The following is a 19,358-nucleotide window of genomic DNA, read 5'->3' as shown; positions in this document are numbered from 1 at the left end:
CCGCGCTTCTCCAAGGCTCCTCAGGACCCCGCCGAGGGGCGGCCAGGCAGGTGCCTGAGCCAAAGGGAGAGTCTGCTGGGCGGGCCCATGCTTGGAGCGGTGGGGGCACGCCTAGATGGACTGGCTCCCGGCCTGCCCTCCAAGGACCGACTGCACTCTGAGGAAAAGCTTGCCTGGCGATCGGGTAAGGGACCAGCGGCCCGGACGCAACCCGTGGCTGGCGGGTGCCCCGCATCCCGAAATAGCGCAGAGGGGACTTCGGAATCGAGAAGTCATCTGCGCATTAGAATCGACTCAACATTCCTCCCCGACAATTTATTAATAAAGACTAATGAAGTAAATCTGGCCTCCTCCCCATGTCTCTCCGCTTCTGCAAGTCCCACTTCCTCCCGAAAACTCCAGCAGCTCATCTGCCCCTTTCTTGATTTCTCCTTTTGTGATGCTGATATGCCTCCAAGCATTTTCCAGTTACTTAACACTTAACAGGCTCCTGGGGGTTTTTTGTACTACCCTTTTTAGTTGTAAGCTCCTTGAAACAGGATCTCACTTTCCCACCCCACTGGTGCAGTAGTAGTCCACAAATAAACGTGATGCTTCACCGAGCTGAACTGAGCATTCAGTGGGTATAACCATGTAGAAGAGCTAGGAATAAAGTGACACAAACCCGTAAGAGCCTCGTCCTCATAAAGGCCAAATGCCAAGGGTGATCTGGGCCTCCAAACTGGGGGAAAGGACGTAAAAGAGAGTGGTAATAATAAACATCAAAAACATTTCTGAACAGGAAGAATTTAATCTAATTCAAGATACAGGGAGCAGTAGTGTGAGGCAAAGTTTCCAAGAAAAATATTTACAAATTCAGGGAAAACAGTTTATGCAAAATTTCTATTGCCTAGTCCTAATTAACTCCTGGAAGAGTCTTCATTAAGAACTCTCTCAGTGATAAGTGACAGACAACACAAGTTAATGTTAACCCAGAGTCCGGATATTTGAAAAAAAAAAAGAAAAAATGGTACAGAATGTTTAAATTGAGGGGCGCCTGGGTGGGTCAGTGGGTTAAGCCTCTGCCTTCGGCTCGGGTCATGGTCTCAGGGTCCTGGGATCGAGCCCCGCATCAGGCTCTCTGCTCAGCAGAGAGCGTGCTTCCCCCTCTCTCTCTCTGCCTGCCTCTCTGCCTATTTGTGATCTCTCTCTCTCTCTGCGTCAAAGAAAATAAACAAAATCTTTAAAAATAATAATGATAATAAATAAATTGAAAAGGTGGTCAGATATATCCAGGAAATGTCTTTGCCAGTATAGTTCATCTGAGAATCTGCTTCTTGATCTTGAGTCTCAAACAATACCAGTTGCAAGAAGCCAGCGTTATTTATTTAAATTTTCAACTAGATCTACAAAGAGTTATTAATCAGGGACAATCTGACAAACATTTGACCACCTACTCAGGGCAGAGCACTACACAATAGGAAGAACCTGATCTGATACTAGATTGTTTGGATAGTCATTAAGCATAAAATGAAGTGCTTTCCCTGTGTTCTCACTTAAGCCTCACAATCTCCCTTAAAATGCCTGTTAACTATTCCCATTTTAGAGATTAAGGAAAACAATTTGCCCAAGGTCAAACAGCTGTTCTACAGGAGAGCCAAGATTTTAACTATTTTGATTCTTAAACCCTCCTTTTTGCACTCTACCTCAGTGTATCAACTGGAAATTTTAGCTTGAAAAAAGTGGACCTTATTCTGACAAGGTAGATGGAATAAGAGGTCTTACTCATGTTTATCCCCCCCATATCCTGTGGCATAGTGTTATGTGCATCTAAATTTTCAAAAAGTAGTCATCAGAATTGTTAGAAGCAAATGAATAATCATTATATTTCCAGAAAAGGGGGGTGCTGGATAGAGAGGAACTAGGCACTGAAATACAAGACATCTGGTACATCTTATCACTCGTTCAGTGATAAATGCATTGACTGTATATTCACTTCCTAATGTAACATCAAGTTTTACACCACAACCTTAATAGCTGTTAGCCTAGGGTATATCACCTTTCCTTCTATACTCAGCCACACTGGTTAAGACTAGATCTTCTTGTCTTTCACTCTAGTTGCTGCAAAGCAGCAAATTGTTCAGAAAAGACAAGGCTTTCTTAGTTGAAAGACTGTCCTTAGATTCTGAGGTACTGCCTCAGTCAATCACCAAATATTTACCCAGTGCCTACTCTGGATCAGGAACTAGGTTAGGCATCATGTGAAAATGCAGGTTCTAACTTGTGGGAATGATTCATAGTGCCTTGTGACTTAAATGCCTATAGGCTAAGGTGGACCCCTTTTAATAAGACTCTCAAATCTCATTTCTAAAAAGGGAAATAGAAGTTTTTGGGTTTTCCCCAAATAGTGGAAAGGAATCTGAGCACAAGCCTAAATTAGGAAATCTTGCCTCAAGCCGTTCAGGGGAAGTTCAGCAGGGATATGAGCTCTTGTTTTAAAAGCTCCACTCTCCTTATTAGAGCACATACACATAAATACACACACCAAAGAGCTGTGTGCTTTAGAGCTGGGGAACTACTGGCTCTGGGAGAACAAACAAAATACCACCACTGCAGGTTCTCTTTCAAATAGGCTCAAGAATTATGTAGGTAGAATACCTGCGTCTATCAGCACTCCAATCCAGACCCCTAAACAAAAGCTTAAACTATAGGTCAATGGCTAAACCTAGGAAAGAAAAACAAATTCTTGTTTTGACATAGAAGAGATTTTTAAATATATATATTAAGTAAATATCCTGGATGTTAATATTGAAAACAAAAATAAAATCTTAAAAATATTTTGTTTTGGAAGAAAAATAAATACCCCATTTTAATGAAGTCATTGACATACTTCAAAATCCAAGAGGAGGAAACTATAGGTTAAGAAATGTTAGTAAAACATAAATCACATTAAGCATCATAATTTTGGATGGGTATTTTAAGATAAGGTCAATAACTTTCTGGTAATAATCTTGAAACTCTTTAGTAGAACTTGCTAGAACGTTCAAAGAAAAACATGAAATTCACCAAAATGAGTCCAGGTAGATGTCTTACTTACAAGTCAGGTGCTCCCAAAATACTTATAAAAGTCTTTTATCAGGGGCGCCTGCGTGGCTCAGTGGGTTAAGCTTCGGCCTTTGGCTCAGGTCATGATCTCAGGGTCCTGGTGATGAAGTTCTAGACCCTAGGTGAGGTTCGGTGGGCTGAGGTCCGGAGCCGATGACCAAGAAAGAATTCTTGAGACATCTTTGGTGCAAAATGGTGGTTTATTAAAGCACGGGGACAGGACCCGTGGGCACGAAGAGCTGCTGCCCCGGGTTGTGAAGGATGGCAGGTTACGTACCCTGCGGTTGGGGGAAGGTGGAGGGGAAGGTAAGGGGAAGGGAGTTTTCAATGGAGCTTTAATATGCTAAAAAGGGCCTACGAGGTGCCAGAGTATCCCGGAGGTCTTCGGGGATACCCGGAGGTCTTCCTGGCTTGATCAATGTTGTCTTTTGGCAAGCTATTAACATCAAGATAGTTGGGAGATTCCTGGTGGGATGTCACAATCCTGCTATCAAGCATCTTTGTTAGTGAGATTTAGGTTCAGAAGAGATTTAACTATATTCACATTTCCTTCTACCTCAGCCTCCTTCAGTTTTGTGTATGGAGGGGAGGGCGAACTTAGGGCTTGAGGAACTGAGTTATTTGCCTCTGGAAATTATCAATAGCACAAGGTAACTTCTTGTTTGTAGATCTCTAGGACATTTGTAAACCAAGGGGAACTATTTCTTGTTTATGGTGGTCAGGGGTGCCTGAGGAATGCTACACATATTACCGAGGGGAGTGGGTGGAGAGGGGGTGCAAGGTGCCAGCTTTTGCTTTGTCCTCAGCCAGTCTCCTGCTCCCTCATCACTGGGCTGAGCAGAGAGAGGGTTCCCCTCTCTGCTTCCTCTCTGCTTCCCCCTCTCTGCCTACTTGTGATCTCTATCAAATAAATTAATTAATTATTAAAAAAAAGTCCTATTACAGAAAAATTAAGTACAGTATTAGCTTTTTTTTAAGAGTTTGGTCAGTAACTAGTCTCTTTTCTACTAATTTTTTAGTTATTTATCTAAAATTGCCACACTGGGAGAACCTGGTAGACTCAGTCAATTGAGCATCCAACTCTTTTTTTTTTTTTTTTTAAGATTTTTATTTATTTATTTGACAGAGAGAGAGATCACAAGTAGGCAGAGAGGCAGGCAGAGAGAGAGGAGGAAGCAGGCTCCCTGCGGAGCAGAGAGCCCGATGCGGGGCTCGATGCGGGGCTCGATCCCAGGACCCTGAGATCATGACCTGAGCCGAAGGCAGCGGCCTAATCCACTGAGCCACTCAGGTGCCCCGAGCAACCAGCTCTTGATTTCGTTTCAGGTTGTGATCTCAGGGTTGTGGAATTGAGCCCCTAGTTACGCTCCGTGATCAGAGCTCAGCAAAGGAGTCTACTTGATGATTCTCTCCCTCTTCTTTTGACCCCCCCAACTCCTGTGTGCCCCCTCACTCTCTCTCTCAAATAAATAAAGATTTTATTATAAATAAATTATATATAAATAAATTATTATAAATAAATAAATAAAATCTTTATTTATTTGAGAGAGACAGAGACAGAGTGAGACAGCATGAGAGTGGAGGTAGAGGGAAAGCAGACTCCCCACAGAGCTGGGATCCTGATGTGGGAATCAGTTCCAGGACTCCGGGATCATGACCCAAGCCGAAGGCCATCGCTTAACCAACTGAGCCACCCAGGCGCCCTCTTTCTCAAATAAATAAACAAATATTTTAAAAAATAAAATAGCCTTACGAAGGCAAATGACAAATGATTTACATTTCAGCATTTATTCTTCCTATTCTAAAAGAATATACCCGGGGCCCTTGGGTGGCTCAGTAGGTTAAGCCTCTGCCTTGGATTCAGGTCATGGTCTCAGGGTCCTGGGATTGAGCCCCGCATGGTGCTCCTTGCTCAGCAGGGAGCCTGCTTCTCCCTCTCCCTCCGTCTGCCTCTCTGCTTACTTGTAATTTCCATCTCTCTGTCAAATAAATAAATAAAAGCTTAAAAAAAAAAAAAGGAATAGAAAAAAGAATACACCCAAGTTCAGAGCAGCTTACCGGGCTGTGTGAGGATGTGCATAGAAGACTGAACGCTACAAATTATACATGAATTGGGATTTTGAACAAAAGTTCAGATTGAGACTCTTACCAATCTACTGGTAATAGATAAGAAATTTCTTCCTTTACCTCTGTAACTTTAGAGTTCTACTCATCCAGATACCAGACAGCCCTATAATACCTGTGCTATGCCTTAAACAAAACAGGTGTTTACTAAATACTTGCTGATATACCAAAATGTTTTTTGTGATCCTATCCCATGAAATAACAGTCTAGCTCATGGAGTCTTTCACCAGGACCCAGGAAAAGCAGTAGCCTATAACAACACATTTAACACCTTGCTCACTGGTTATCTATCTACTTCCCAGTCTCTGTGTTAAGAAGATAAATATAGGGACGCTAAGAAAATCAGGCCTAGAGGCGCCTGGGTGGTTCAGTCATTAAGAAAATCAGGCCTAGGGACGCCTGGGTGGCTCAGTGGGTTAAGCTGCTGCCTTCAGCTCGGGTCATGATCCCAGGGTCCTGGGATCGAGTCCCACATGGCCTCCTTGCTCGGCAGGGAGCCTGCTTCTCTCTCCACCTCTGCCTGCCTCTCTGCCTGCCTGTGTGCTCTCTCTCTCTCTCCTTCTCTCTGACAAATAAATAAAATAAAATATTTAAAAAAAAAAAAAAAAAAAAAAAAAAAAAGAAAATCAGGCCTAGGGCGCCTGGGTGGCTCAGTGGGTTAAGTCGCTGCCTTCGGCTCAGGTCATGATCTCAGGGTCCTGGGATCGAGTCCCGCATCCGGCTCTCTGCTCGGCAGGGAGCCTGCTTCCCTCTCTCTCTCTCTGCCTGCCTCTCTGCCAACTGGTGATCTCTCTCTGCCAAATAAATAAATAAAATCTTTAAAAAAAAAAAAAAGAAAAGAAAATCAGGCCTAGAGAATTGGGAATGTTCTGGGATACAGTCAGAGTGCTTACAAAGTTCTTGATTTTCAGGTACAATGCTCCATGTCATCAGCTCTTGGGAGCAACTATGAAGCTTCCCTGAAGATACTGGAAATAAAATTGCTCTGTGAATTACCTCTGAGCTCAACATGTGAATGAATTAGAGTAGAAATAAACAAAGCCACCAACAGACCATGCTTGGATGGGTATTGTCACTGGAAGTGAAAACTCAAGTCAAGTCTCCAGTGTTAGCAGCAAAGGAATCTTGAAGATTGCTTCTCAGGAAACACACCCCAGCCCACGGCTTCAGGGCCTAGGGAGCCACTCTTCCTGTTTCTGTATAAATCTTATCCTTCTCTTACCCAATGCTCTAGGCAAAGCATTCATCTAACTCTCCTCATTCTGATTCACCTTCATATTTATGTTTTCATTTCCCACATCCCCAGGATAGGGAAGAATTTGCTGGTCAAACCCATGAAAGTTTTACCACATCTATAAATTGGTATCCATCTTCATACACTGGCCTTACAAGCTTGGTTTCTAAGTCTACCCTGAAAGATGGATGTAGTCTCCATCTGCTGATGAAATCAGTTTCCAAGCCTGCCGTGGTGCAAATCAAACTCTGGACTACACGTTCACCCAAGCAATGCAACCCCCTGAGGCCTCTTGGGAAGTGGTCATCTGACTCTCCAGACACTACCTCTTTCCACTGATGAGAAGCCAAGGGAGCTACTGATATACCAAGGGAGCCCATTTAAAAATTTCTACACTTTGGGGCACCTGGGTGGCTCAGTGGTTTAAGCTGCTGCCTTCGGCTCAGGTCATGATCTCAGGGTCCCAGGATCGAGTCCCGCATCGGGCTCTCTGCTCGGCGGGGAGCCTGCTTCCCTCTCACTCTCTGTCTTCCTGTCTACTTGTGATCTCTCTCTGTCAAATAAATAAATAAGGGCGCCTGGGTGGCTCAGTGGGTTGAGCCGCTGCCTTCGGCTCGGGTCATGATCTCAGGGTCCTGGGATCAAGTCCCACATCGGGCTCTCTGCTTGCAAAGAGCCTGCTTCCCTCTCTCTCTCTCTGCCTGCCTCTCTATCTACTTGTGATCTCTCTCTATCAAATAAATAAATAAAATCTTTAAAAATAAATAAATAAAATCTTTAAAAAAAAAATTTCTACACTCAGATTATTACAGCTTTTACTTAAGAAAATCAGTTTAAATGCAGTAAAACCAATTTCAAGTGAATCCTAAGTTACATCAGATGTTCTGTTTCAGCATGAAGCAAATAAACATGCTAGCTAAAAAAAAAAAAAAGTGTAATTCTTTAAAGAGAAAGCCTCACTTAAACAAATAGGGAAGGAAGAGCTAGAGATTAAGAGAAATTAGACCCACCCATTGCATTGCACCCAAATACAATGGGTGAAACCTTGTTTAGATTTTATTGCAAATAGCCTGTGGGAGGCAGAATAACAGCCCCTCCCAAAGACCTTAACATCTTAATCTTCAGATTCTGTGAATATGTTACTTTACCTGGTAAGAGACTTTGCCGGTGTGATTAGTTAAGGGTTTTTAAATGGTCAGGTTATTCTGGGTTCTCCAGATGGGTCCAATATACTCACCTGGGTCCTTAGAAGCAGAGAACCTTTCCCAGCGGGGATCAGAGTGAGATAGGATTATGGAAGAAAGATGAGAAAGATGCAGCATTGCTAACTTGGAAGACAGAAAGGGACTAAGCCAAAGAACGTTCGCCCTAGATGCTGGAAAATGCAAGTAAACAGGTTCTCTCCTAGAATATCCAGAAAGGAATGTAGTACCTTGATTTTAGCACCAGTGAGGCCCCTATCAGACTTCTGACCTAAAGAACTGGTAAGATAATGACTTTGTTGTTTTAAGTCACTAAATTTAATCTGTTACAGAAACAAAAGAAAACAGATATACAAACTCTAAAAGATATTTTGAGACAAATTAGGAGATTTAAACAAGGACTGGGTATTAAATGGAGTATTAAGGAATTAATGCTAATTTGTGTTAGGGTATAATAGCAGTATTTGGGCTACCTTTTTAAACTTTCTATTAGAGACGACATAGTGAAGTATTTATAGTTGAAATGATACAGTGAAAGCTGTGATTTGCCTTAAGATGCTGCCCCTTTTCCCCCCAAAGGTGGGGGAATATATAAGACATTAAAATTGGCAAAGGTTAATTGTTGAAGAGGGGGCTCATGATACTATTCTATTACTGTGTATACTTGAGGTTTTTCATAAGTTTTTTTAAAGCAAATTGAACTGAGAAAAAGCACCTGAACACTACAGAACAGCACTGTCCCAAATAGTTTTCTGTGATGATGAAAAAAAGGTTCTTGGGGCGCCTGGGTGGCTCAGTGGTTTAAGCCGCTGCCTTCGGCTCAGGTCATGATCTCAGGGTCCTGGGATCGAGTCCCGCATCGGGCTCTCTGCTCTGAAGGGAGCCTGCTTCCCTCTCACTCTCTCTGCCTACCTCTCTGCCTACTTGTGATCTCTCTCTGTCAAATAAATAAATAAAAAATCTTTATTAAAAAAAAAAAAAAAGGTTCTGTGTCTGCACTGTTCAATGCAGCAGCCCCTAGCCATGGGGCTGATGAGCACCTGAAATACAGCCAGTACAACTGAGGAATTGAAGGTTTCGTTTCATTTAATTTGAATGAAGTGAATTTAAATAGTTCCATGTGGCTAGTGGCTACCATATTACACAGTGTAGCTCTAGACATTAGAAGGGAGCCACGTTACCTCACTATTAGAATTCGAATAAGTAAGCTCATGAATCAAGACAGTGCCACATCTGTTATTTTTGTCTGTCCAGCCTCCCTTTCCCTTTCTCACTAATCGTACCCAGCTCTTACCTCCTCCCTCACTCTGGGGATCTTCTGTATTGGTAAGTGAAGTAGCTCCCTCAATCAGTTATATGGATGGGAACCCTAGAACTGCTATCATGTTGCCTTGGCACACTGAGGTTCCTGAGAGAATAAAACCAAAATTAGGATAAAGATGAACAGAGTCTTGATTCTCAAGTTCTTACATCCAGTCAACCGTAGGGAATCAACTCCACTCCTACTTTCTCTTGTTTCAGTCGGATAATCCAATAAATTCCTCTCTTCTGCTTAGGTTGTTTTTTTTTTTTTTTTTTAAAGATTTTATTTATTTATCCGACAGAGAGAGAGATCACAAGTAGGCAGAGAGGCAGGCAGAGAGAGAGGAGGAAGCAGGCTCCCCGCGCAGCAGAGAGCCCGATGCGGGGCTCGATCCGAGGACCCTGAGATCATGACCCGAGCCGAAGGCAGCAGCTTAATCCACTGAGCCACCCAGGCGCCCCTTAGGTTGTTTTTGAGTCAAGTTCTATCGCTTGCAACCTACAAGGTCCCATTAAAAAACTTGGTGTCAGGGTCACTAGCAAAATAGTAAGATTGGGGCACCTGGGTGGCTCAGTGGGTTAAAGCCTCTGCCTTCAGCTCAGGTCATGATCCCAGGGTCCTGGGATGGAGCCCCGCATCGGGCTCTCTGCTCAGCGGGGAGCCTGCTTCCTCCTCTCTCTCTCTCTGCCTGCCTCTCTGCCTACTTGTAATCTCTGTCTGTCAAATAAATAAATAAAATCTTTTTTAAAAAATAGTAAGATTAATGGCACTGCTTCAGGCTGAATTGTAATCCCTGAAATTTGTCATGTTGCAGCCCTAACCCAACCCTTGTTCCCATCTGACTATACTGGAAACAGGGCTTCTAAGGAGGCTATATTAAGGTTAAATGAAGTTGTTAGGGTGGAACTCTGGTACCCCTATAAAAAGAGGAAGAAACAACAGAGCTCCCTCAGAGAAGTAGATACAGGGAAGGCAGCTATCTGCAGCCCAGAAGAGTCCTCCCTCATCAGACCCCAACCATGCTGGCACCCTGATCTCAGACTTCCAGCCTCCAGAACCTGAGGAAGGAAATTCTGTTGTTTCAGCTGCCCAGTCTGGTATTTTGTTACAGCAGCCCTAGCTAAGACGGGTACCAGGATAGCTCCCCTAGTGCCAATTATTACTGGTTCTTTCTTCAGGGTGAAGTACACCCTGATTAGCAAAAATAGCAATACTGAGATGTTACTATTCCACTTGCATTCTTGATTTCAGCTTAGACTGGACAGAGTAGCTTTTCAATTGGTTTTTCCTTTTTTTTTTTTTAAAGTAGGCTCCGCGTCCAATACAGGGCTTTGAACTCATGACCCTGAGACCAAGAGTCACAGGCTCTACCAACTAAACAGCCAGGTGCCCTGGTTTTGTTTTTTTTTTTTTGGTTTTTTTTTTTTTTTTGAAGATTTTATTTATTTGACAGACAGAGATCACAAGTAGGCAAAGCAGCAGGCTCCCCACTGAGCAGAGAGCCCGATGCGGGACTCGATCCCAGGACTCCGGGATCATGACAGGAGCCAAAGGCAGAGACTTTAACCCACTGAGCCACCCAGGTGCCCCAGGTTTTTATCTTTTTTAAGTAACAAAAAAATCAGCCCAGCTATCCTGAATCTCAGTATCAATTCAGGGGGATTATAAGAATATAGAAAAAAAAAGTCTTTAGTGAGATTAAGCAGCCAGAACCATATTACTAGTAATGGGGAGAAAAAGCTGATAAATCACAGTCAGACAAATTCAATTATTAATCTAATTTTCCACTTTATTCCTTGTATCGACAGATTAAGAAAGTGAAATTCTCCTACATGCTGACTTATAGATGTTTATAAACACGACACAAACACTGTTTTACAAAGAGTAATATTCATTAATCCCTTTAAATGCAGTTTTAATCTTTATTTTAAACTAAGTGTAATAAGTTAATACAATAAGCTAAACACACACAAAACCTGTATATGCTGAACTACAAAAGTGGTTTCCATAGCCATATATGGTTTAGTCGAGTACACATTTCCACAAACAACAAGTACTAACAAATAGGTTAATAAAACACTATCCCAAGAGCTTATCCTGCCATCAGCTTTTAAGCAATACCATTCCTACTACTGAAAGTATTTATTTTTAGAAGCTTTATTGTGACCTGGGAAAATGAGTTCCCTTAAAATTTGACAACTAGTACATTATAAGCCCAAAAGGTTTTAAATCAAAAGCCTTCCAATACGGAAGAATTCACATGAAACTTTTAGTTTAAAAAAAAAAAAACCTTCTTGTAAAGAATACTAAAAAACAAATATCTTAGATAAACATTCCTACAAAAGACTGTTATTTTCCTGTATCATCTTCTCCTTTAAAAAAAAAAAAAAGCAAACCAGTTCACTATCTTTTAATAATTAGATCACTGTAGTCTAAAAACTTTAGAATACATGAAACATGTCTTAGTAATCATAGTCAAAGGGGCCCTATAGATTTCATATATTAACAGCTATGGTTTAGCCTACAATGGCACAAATACACCCAATACATAAATACTACTTCATCATTTAAACAGTCAGTCAGAAGGAACCGCCTGGTTTACAAGGTACTTCAACTTATATGTGGCCATTAAAAACCCAGTAAGTAATTCAAGTATAGTCACATAAGGGCAGGAATTCAAGGCTCAAATATCATACTAAAAATGAAGACATGAAAATAAAAGCTGAAAAATCTGTGTTTCTACATTTTGCATATATACATGGCTAGAAACTGGAACCTCACTGTGGAAAATACACAGTTATTATATATGGTTTCCCCAGAAGATAATGAAGCTTCAGAAAGTACAGGTGTCAAGATCCATAGTTTGCTTCATCAAATGCTTTTCTAGCTCGTTTCAATTCTTCATTCATTGTAAGCAAGTCTTTAACCCTAGCAAACTTCCTTGGGTCCTTTCGAATCAAGAAGACGATATCTTCAACTTGTACCCGACCTTGTCTTCCAATTGACATTGCCTTGTGAGTCTATTACAAAGAAATAAATTAAATTAAACAAATCTAGTATTTTACTCTTAATTTGCATTTATTTAATACCGATGAGTTTGAAGATTTTCTCTTCTATTATAGCTATTCATTTGTGAATTGTCTTTCTATTTGGGTCCTTTGTCCACTTTCTACTGTGTTATAGGAATGTTTCTCTTAATGGTTCATAGACATTTTTTAATACTAAAGACATTAAAACTATCAAATCTATTGAGGTTTCTTTTTTGGTCTATGTAGCTTTTGTCTTCATTTTTGTAAAATAATTCTATAATTTCTTTGTAACCGCACACTTCATTGTCTCAGTAGTTAAGAGTGGTAGGTTTTCTTAAATTCAAGAAAGTCTCATCTCCTATCATATATTCATCCTGTACAAAAACAAAAGTCTGGGGTGCCTGGGTGGCTCAGTCAGTTAAGCATCTGCCTTTGGCTCAGGTCATGATCCTGGAGTCCCAGGATGGAGCCCCAGGTCAGGCTCCCTGCTCAGCTCCCTGCTCAGGGGGGAATCTGCTTCTCTCTCTGCCCCTCCCCCTGTTCATTCTTTCTCCTGCTCTCTCTCTCTCTCAAATAAATACTTTAAAAAACAAAGGTTCATCATAGCAATATTCCTAATGACTAAAAAAGGGGAATCTAAGTAGTAAGGCATTAAATAAATTTGGGCTCATCCAATCAATTAATGTTATGAAGCCATTAAAATTATAGAGTGTTATGCGGGGAGCCTGGGTGGCTCAGTGGGTTAAGCCGCTGCCTTCGGCTCGGGTCACGATCTCAGGGTCCTGGGATCGAGTCCCGCATCGGGCTCTCTGCTCGGCAGGGAGCCTGCTTCCTCCTCTCTCTCTGCCTGCCTCTCTGCCTACTTGTGATCTCTCTCTCTGGCAAATAAATAAATAAAATCTTAAAAAAAAAAAAAATTATAGAGTGTTATGCAAAGACATGGGGGATAGAGTTCTACTTAAGTGAAAAAGCAGGCTCTGGGGCACCTGAGTGGCTCAGTGGGTTAAAGCCTCTGCCTTCAGCTCAGGTCATGGTCTCAGGGTCCTGGGATCAAGCCCCGCATCGGGCTCTCTGCTCAGCAGGGAGCCTGCTTCCTCCTCTCTCTCTCTGCCTGCCTCTCTTGTCTACCTGTGATCTCTGTCAAATAAATAAAGTCTTTAAAAAAAAAAAAAAAAAAGAAAAAGCAGGCTCTATGACAAAATATACTGTATGACTTCAATTTAATGAAGTTTAAAAATATGTGCAGGGGCGTCTGGGTGTGGCTCAGTGGGTTAAAGCCTGCCTTCGGCTAGGTCATGATCCCAGGGTCCTGGGATTGAGCCCCTCATCTGGCTCTCTGCTCAGCATGGAGCCTGCTTCCCTACCCCCCCCCCCCCCACCGCCAGCCTCTCTGCCTACTTATGATCTCTGCCAAATAAATAAATAAATAATCTTTTTTAAAAAAAGTGTAAAAAAAACAAGAAAATACTCACCAAAATCTCAGCATTAGTTGTCTCTAGGTGGAAGGATTACAGATTTTTATTTCCTTTCTTGCATGTTTTTTTTTTAAGATTTTATTTATTTATTTGAGAGAGAGAGAGAGAGAGAGCGCATAGAGGGAGAGTGAGAGGGAGTAGCAGACTCCCCGATGAACTGAGAGCCTGATGTGGGGTTCAATCCCAGGACCCTGAGATCATGACCTGGACGGAAGGCAGATGCCCAACTGACTGACCCACCCAGGTGCCCCTTTCCTGAACGTTTTTATACTTCCTAAATTTAATAAATATTATTTTTATAAATGGAAAAGAATGTTTAAAAATGCATACACAGGAAGTTTACTTCTATTATTCTGTACAAAGGAAATAATCCATAACACGGTAAAAATTCACAGGAACACAACCAAACTCAGTATTTCCATCCCTGTGAATATATCCAAGGAGATGGGAGGAAATTTCATGAATATGGTCATTCAAAAGTATCTATTCACTTAATAATCCATAAGTAACTGAACTTCATTTAACTACTAAAATAACTGTGATTAGAATATAAAGTATGTACTGTAAAATTTTAAGTAAAAAATGTTTACCATGATTACCACTATGTAAGCATTGCATACTTTTTTCTAAAGACTTTATTTACTTATTTGAGAGAGAGCATGAGAGGAGAGACGGAGAAGCAGACTCCCTGCTAAGCAGGGACCCCAATGTGGAACTTCCAGGATCCTGAGAGCATGACCTGAGCTGAAGACAGAGGCTTTTTTTTTTTTTTTAATTTTCTATTAACATATAATGTATTATTTGCTTCAGGGGCACAGGTCTGTGAATCATCAGTCTTACACAATTCACAGCACTCACCATAGCACATACCCTCCCCAATGTCCATAACCCAATCACACTATCCCCCCCTCTCCCCCCGCCTCCCAGCAACTCTCAGTTTCTTTCCTGAGATTAAGAGTCTCTTATGGTTTGTTGAAGGCAGAGGCTTAACTGACTGAGCCACGCAGGTGCCTTAGCACTATATACATTTAAATAAATAGTGGAAGGAGGAAACTTACATTAAATAATTGCATTATGGTTATTATTTTTAAATTTTATTCAAGGATCTTATGTTCTTATAAAATTCAGAAGAGAGTAGAATATAGTATGTGTACATATGTACACATGTATATCTTTACATATCTATATATCTTTTTCTTTTTTTAAAGATTTTATTTATTTGACAGACAGAGATCACAAATAGGCAGAGAGGCAGGCAGAGAGAGAGGAAAGGAAGCAGGCTCCCTGCCGAGCAGAGAGCGAGACGCAGGGCTCAACCCAGAACCCTGGGATCATGACCTGAGCCAAAGGCAGAGGCTTTAACCCACTGAGCCACCCAGGCGTCCCTTCTAGGTATTTTTAATGATAACTAGTAATTGGTAACTTCCACAAAAAGGCACTCAAATGGGTAAGATTATTTCAAAAGGATGGCATAGTTCTAGTCTTAACTCAAAGTTAGAATTTCAGATCTATTACTCAGTTAACTAAGACCAATTACAAAACAATCTTACCATTTCAGTGATGAACTCTATGACAAGGTCTTCAAGTATATCCACTGACTCAGTATAAGGATTCTGGTCATCCCCAAACCCATACATCATACATCGCACTGTAAAAGAACAATCATTTTTGTTTACTTGAACAAATTTAACAATTTACCAATACTTTTCTCAAATTATAAATGGACCAAGATAGAGAAGATACCTGTATGAACATATTTACATTGTGTCTACAAGTATGGACTTAGATGTAAGGGATTTTAACCACAATCTCATAACCACTACCTGTCCTTCCCTAGTAGAACTCCTGTTCCCTCCCAGCTACAAAACCCTGACATCAATATTCTTTCCCTAACCTCTATTACCTATTCGCCAACAACCCTGGAATAACTTGAATTAGGAAACTCCATGGCAGTGAAAGGATGAGTACCAATGACTTAGTCCTCACTGGGAGTGTTCTGTGCATAGATGGTGTAGGGTGAGGGGAGGGCAGTGGGGGCACTGGAAAGGAGAAGGTAAAATCTTTCTGATACCAACATAGGGAAAACGACATGAGAGAAAGTGCTCCAATTTCTTCTTATATGAAGAAAAGGGGAATCAAATGGAGAAAGCAAACTATGTAGAATCTTGATATTTCATATTTCATTCTCCAGATCAATGCACAGCTAACATCTGAAAGAACCATAGAAAATGCAAAAGAGAAAAAAATTCAATACAGAGTAATAAAAAAAAAACCCACCTCATTTAATCCTTACAACAACCCTTTCCAGTAGATACTTTTATTACCCCTATTCCATTTAGGTGAGAAAACTGAGGCACTGAGCTAAGTTGATTTACCCAAGGTCACACAGATAGTAAGAGATAAAGCCCATTTTTGAACACAGCTGATCTGGCTCCAGAGTCTATAGTCCTACCCTCAACAGTATTATACTTCTTGGGCTTACGACAGATGGGATCCAGATGGATTATCATCCTATAGTCTATGAATCCCCAGTTAGTCTATGGACAGGCTTTGAGAAATCCTTGAACCCTGCTGAAATTATATGCAAAAATTTTATATATTGTTTGTGTGTGTGGATTGTTCTGCAAAGAATAATCCACTCTTACCAGATTCTGAAAGGGGTATATAAATGTTAAAACAACAACAATAACAACAACAAAAAACCAGTCATAGGTTGGAAATGTTTTGTATCTTGATCTGAGTGGTGGCTATTAAGTATATGTAAATACATAAAATTCATCAAGCTGTTCATTTAAGACTAGTACAAATTAAGTACAGCAAAACAATAACAACAAAACCCTAGAAGACTTCTAAAGGAAGAAATGAGTACATTAAGAGTAATTCTTATTTAGGAGAAGCAAAAGCTGGTCAAACTGAAAGGAGTATTAGGTACACCAGCCTAGGGAGGAAAAGAAAGGGGTGCTTTGGAAGTCAGGCTGGGACAGAGATATCCCTAGGATTTAAACTGGCAAGAGCCTATAGGTCCAGATACAGGGGTACTAAGCAAACACAAGAGCCAACATTTTTTCTCCCTCTTGGGTTCTGACAACTTTTTTGCCTTTTCTTTTTTGAGGTAATTTCAGACTTAACAAGAGTTGCAAAAATAGTACAGAGCTCCCAAATACCCTATATCCACCATACCCTGATGTTAACATCTTACAGAGCCACAGATATTTATCAAAACTAAGATATTAACACTGATACAAGTACAGAAGTTACTCAGATTGTACCAGTTTCTCAACTAATGTCCTTTTCCTATGTCAGGATCCCACACTATTTAGCTATCATGCCTTCTTAATTTCTACTAAGCAGTGACAGTTCCTCAGACTTTTCTCATCTTTCATGACCTTGACACTCTGGAAGAATACTGGTTAGTGATCTGGTAGAATGTTCTCCAATATGGGTTTGTCTGGTGTTTTCTCATGATTTGACTGTGGTTACGCATTACCAGAGAGGGTACCATAGAGGTGATGAGCCCTCTTAATGCATCAGATCAGAGGTACATGATGTTAATACATATTACTGGTGATACTGACTTTGATCATTTGGGTAATACTTTAGACATCACTTGTCTGCCAGGATTCTTCATTGTAAGCTTGCTCTTCTACCTTAAATATTTAAGGAAGATACTTTACATTACCATTTTGGTGGATGTAATTCACTAGTATGTATGTAAATTAGATTTGGTTAAAGGGTTTGTAAAGACACCAATGAATGCTTTGAAACTTTGTGTTATAGTAGCAAGAAGGTTTAGGAGAACAGATTTTAGCCAGTAAGGTCTATCAAGATTTAGGTAAGACAAGGAGAAGGTTGTGAAAATCCCGAATTCTTATCATCACAAAAATAAAGCAATCCAAAGTAGAACAAAGGTTTCTACTAAGAACTGACAATGCAAACATCACTCTGGGATGCTCTGGTGTGGAAATCTCCTTCTTAGGCTGATGTAAGAAGTAAAAACACATACAAATGTAGTAAACAGTATCAAAGATGGATTAAGGAGTGGTCAGCTTTACATGAGAAATTGACATATGGAGGATCTGAGTCGTTAAAAAAATAAAAATATAACCTACTAACTGCAGATTCAAGAGCATTTGGGAACTACTTGTCTGATCCAGCATAAATAAACCATATATTCACTGTTGTCTCATCTGTCAATACTCAGCCACAACTATGCATAAAGGACATAGGATGGCGAGCACGTTGTCACAGTGCCTTTCAGGGGGTGACTTTAACCATCACTAGGAACAGCAGCGCTCCCTCTTGCTGCTGCCAAAAAGAGTCAAACATGTCTACTGAGGGAATGCACTACAGAACAAATACATTATAATCTCTATTCCACTGTCATGTATTACACTGTTCATCACCTTTCTGTCTTGTCCAATGCCTTAGTCCAAAGCCCCAACTTAATTCCTTACCCTTGGCACCTGTCCCAGGATCCATTAAAACCTTTGACTTATAGTCAAAGGAGTTCTGCTGCAATAGTAAGGGACAAAAAAAGTAATGGAGGTAATATTCTAAGGCCCTGAATTGAAACACTGATCACATTTCCTCACTTAAAAAAAAAAAAAAGGAAAGAAAAAAGTGTATACACCCACCCATCCACTTACATATATATAACTTGGGGTTAGGATCACTAGTATCTATGATTCAGAAGTTAAAGAGAATTTTATAAGCAAATCGGAGAACACTGTCCCCACAGAGAAACACATCCAGAACATTAATCTACTTTGAACAGACGTGTCCGAAAGTTTTTATTGTCTGTAATTATATCGTTGTCAAATATTACTTACATTCTTTAGAAAAAAGTCTCTTCCTTTTACCCTGTCCGCCTTCTGCACCTCCTCCAATTTCTTCATTTTCTTCCTCAAACTATAAATTAGAATGTATATACAGAAATGTCAAGCACTGCATTTGATTTTTAAATAATTAACATTAATTTTTTTCCATTTTTCAACACTGATATCATGCCAGAAAGCCTAAAAAAATCATGAAATCTGAGCATTTTGGCAGCTTAAAGACTATCCAGTCCGACTTCCCACTCACACAGGAATGGCTTCTACAATGCCCCTAACAAATAATCCTACTGTCTCTCCTGGTAGAGTTCCAATGACCAAACTTTATTTATTTTTTAATCAACTAGGTAGCCTCTTACTACAGTTTTACTATTAAGAGTTGGTATTTAAAACAAAGGGGTTGGTATTGAATCAAAGTAAGCAAAAGTAGTATTTACTAAGCACTGCTTATACAGATCTAGGAACTTTCCTCAAATAAGCCTTAACCCCATTTTATGACAAAAACCAGGCTTAAAGTCAAGGAACCTGCTCACAGAAACAGAAATTTTGGAATCCAGATTCCCTAACTTTCGGTCCATTATTTTCCTCCAACTTTACAGTGAGCATATAGTTTTGTTACCAGCGGCAGTGTTCGTTGCTAATGAGAGCTAACAAATACTAGCTTTGTCCCCTGATGACTGTTCAGGCGATTCACGGAGTGTCTAGCAAATACAGACCCAAAGCAAAGAACAACGAGCCACCTCTCTACTCTTCTTAACGTCCTGCCCCACGTACTAAGAGATGAATCCGAAGGGAAAGGCTAGTACGGCGTGAAGTCCCCGAACTCTCTCGAGTGAATTCGCTAAGGAAAATCTCGAGTGATTCTGAACTCAGGCTCCGCTTCTGTACCCCAGGGAGTGAAGAAAGAGTGGGTTGGAATGGTGGTGGTCACTCACAGTAGGGTCTTCCTCTTCGTCTGCCATGCCCCCAGCCAGCCTGCAAGGCTCCGCCGCCTCGCTCCCAGCGGGTTTTACTATTTCCTCTGCCTCACTTCCGGTGACGCGCCGGGAGGGGCGGGGCCTAATCGGCCCGCGGG

At 40.9% G+C, this 19,358-nt stretch overlaps 1 protein-coding gene across 1 annotated transcript; it reads right to left on the bottom strand.

The window, feature by feature from the left end:
• Positions 1-10,710: 10,710 nt before the first annotated feature.
• TAF13 (TATA-box binding protein associated factor 13) lies at positions 10,711-19,281 on the bottom strand. The gene is made up of 4 exons (XM_046021674.1): positions 19,219-19,281; positions 18,281-18,359; positions 15,002-15,099; positions 10,711-11,967 (listed from the first exon to the last, which is right to left on the bottom strand). The coding sequence occupies exons 1-4, from the start codon at positions 19,243-19,245 to the stop codon at positions 11,797-11,799; spliced, it is 375 nt and encodes a 124-aa protein (XP_045877630.1). The 5' UTR covers positions 19,246-19,281; the 3' UTR covers positions 10,711-11,796.
• Positions 19,282-19,358: the final 77 nt, after the last annotated feature.

The sequence above is a fragment of the Meles meles genome, chromosome 1 (assembly GCF_922984935.1).
Source record: "Meles meles chromosome 1, mMelMel3.1 paternal haplotype, whole genome shotgun sequence".
Classification (NCBI taxonomy): Eukaryota; Metazoa; Chordata; class Mammalia; order Carnivora; family Mustelidae; genus Meles; species Meles meles.
The sequence above is the reverse complement of the archived record's forward strand: the minus strand, read 5'-3'. Positions and strand labels throughout refer to the sequence as shown.

Bases quoted from the DNA above. Each gene is read 5' to 3' on its own strand.
- TAF13 (XM_046021674.1), bottom strand. From the start codon at position 19,245: ATGGCAGACGAAGAGGAAGACCCTACT. The intron at 18,360-19,218 runs GTGAGTGACCAC...TCTAATTTATAG, and splicing joins ACGAAGAGGAAGACCCTACT to TTTGAGGAAGAAAATGAAGA. The intron at 11,968-15,001 runs GTAAGATTGTTT...TCTTTGTAATAG, and splicing joins TAGAGTTCATCACTGAAATG to ACTCACAAGGCAATGTCAAT.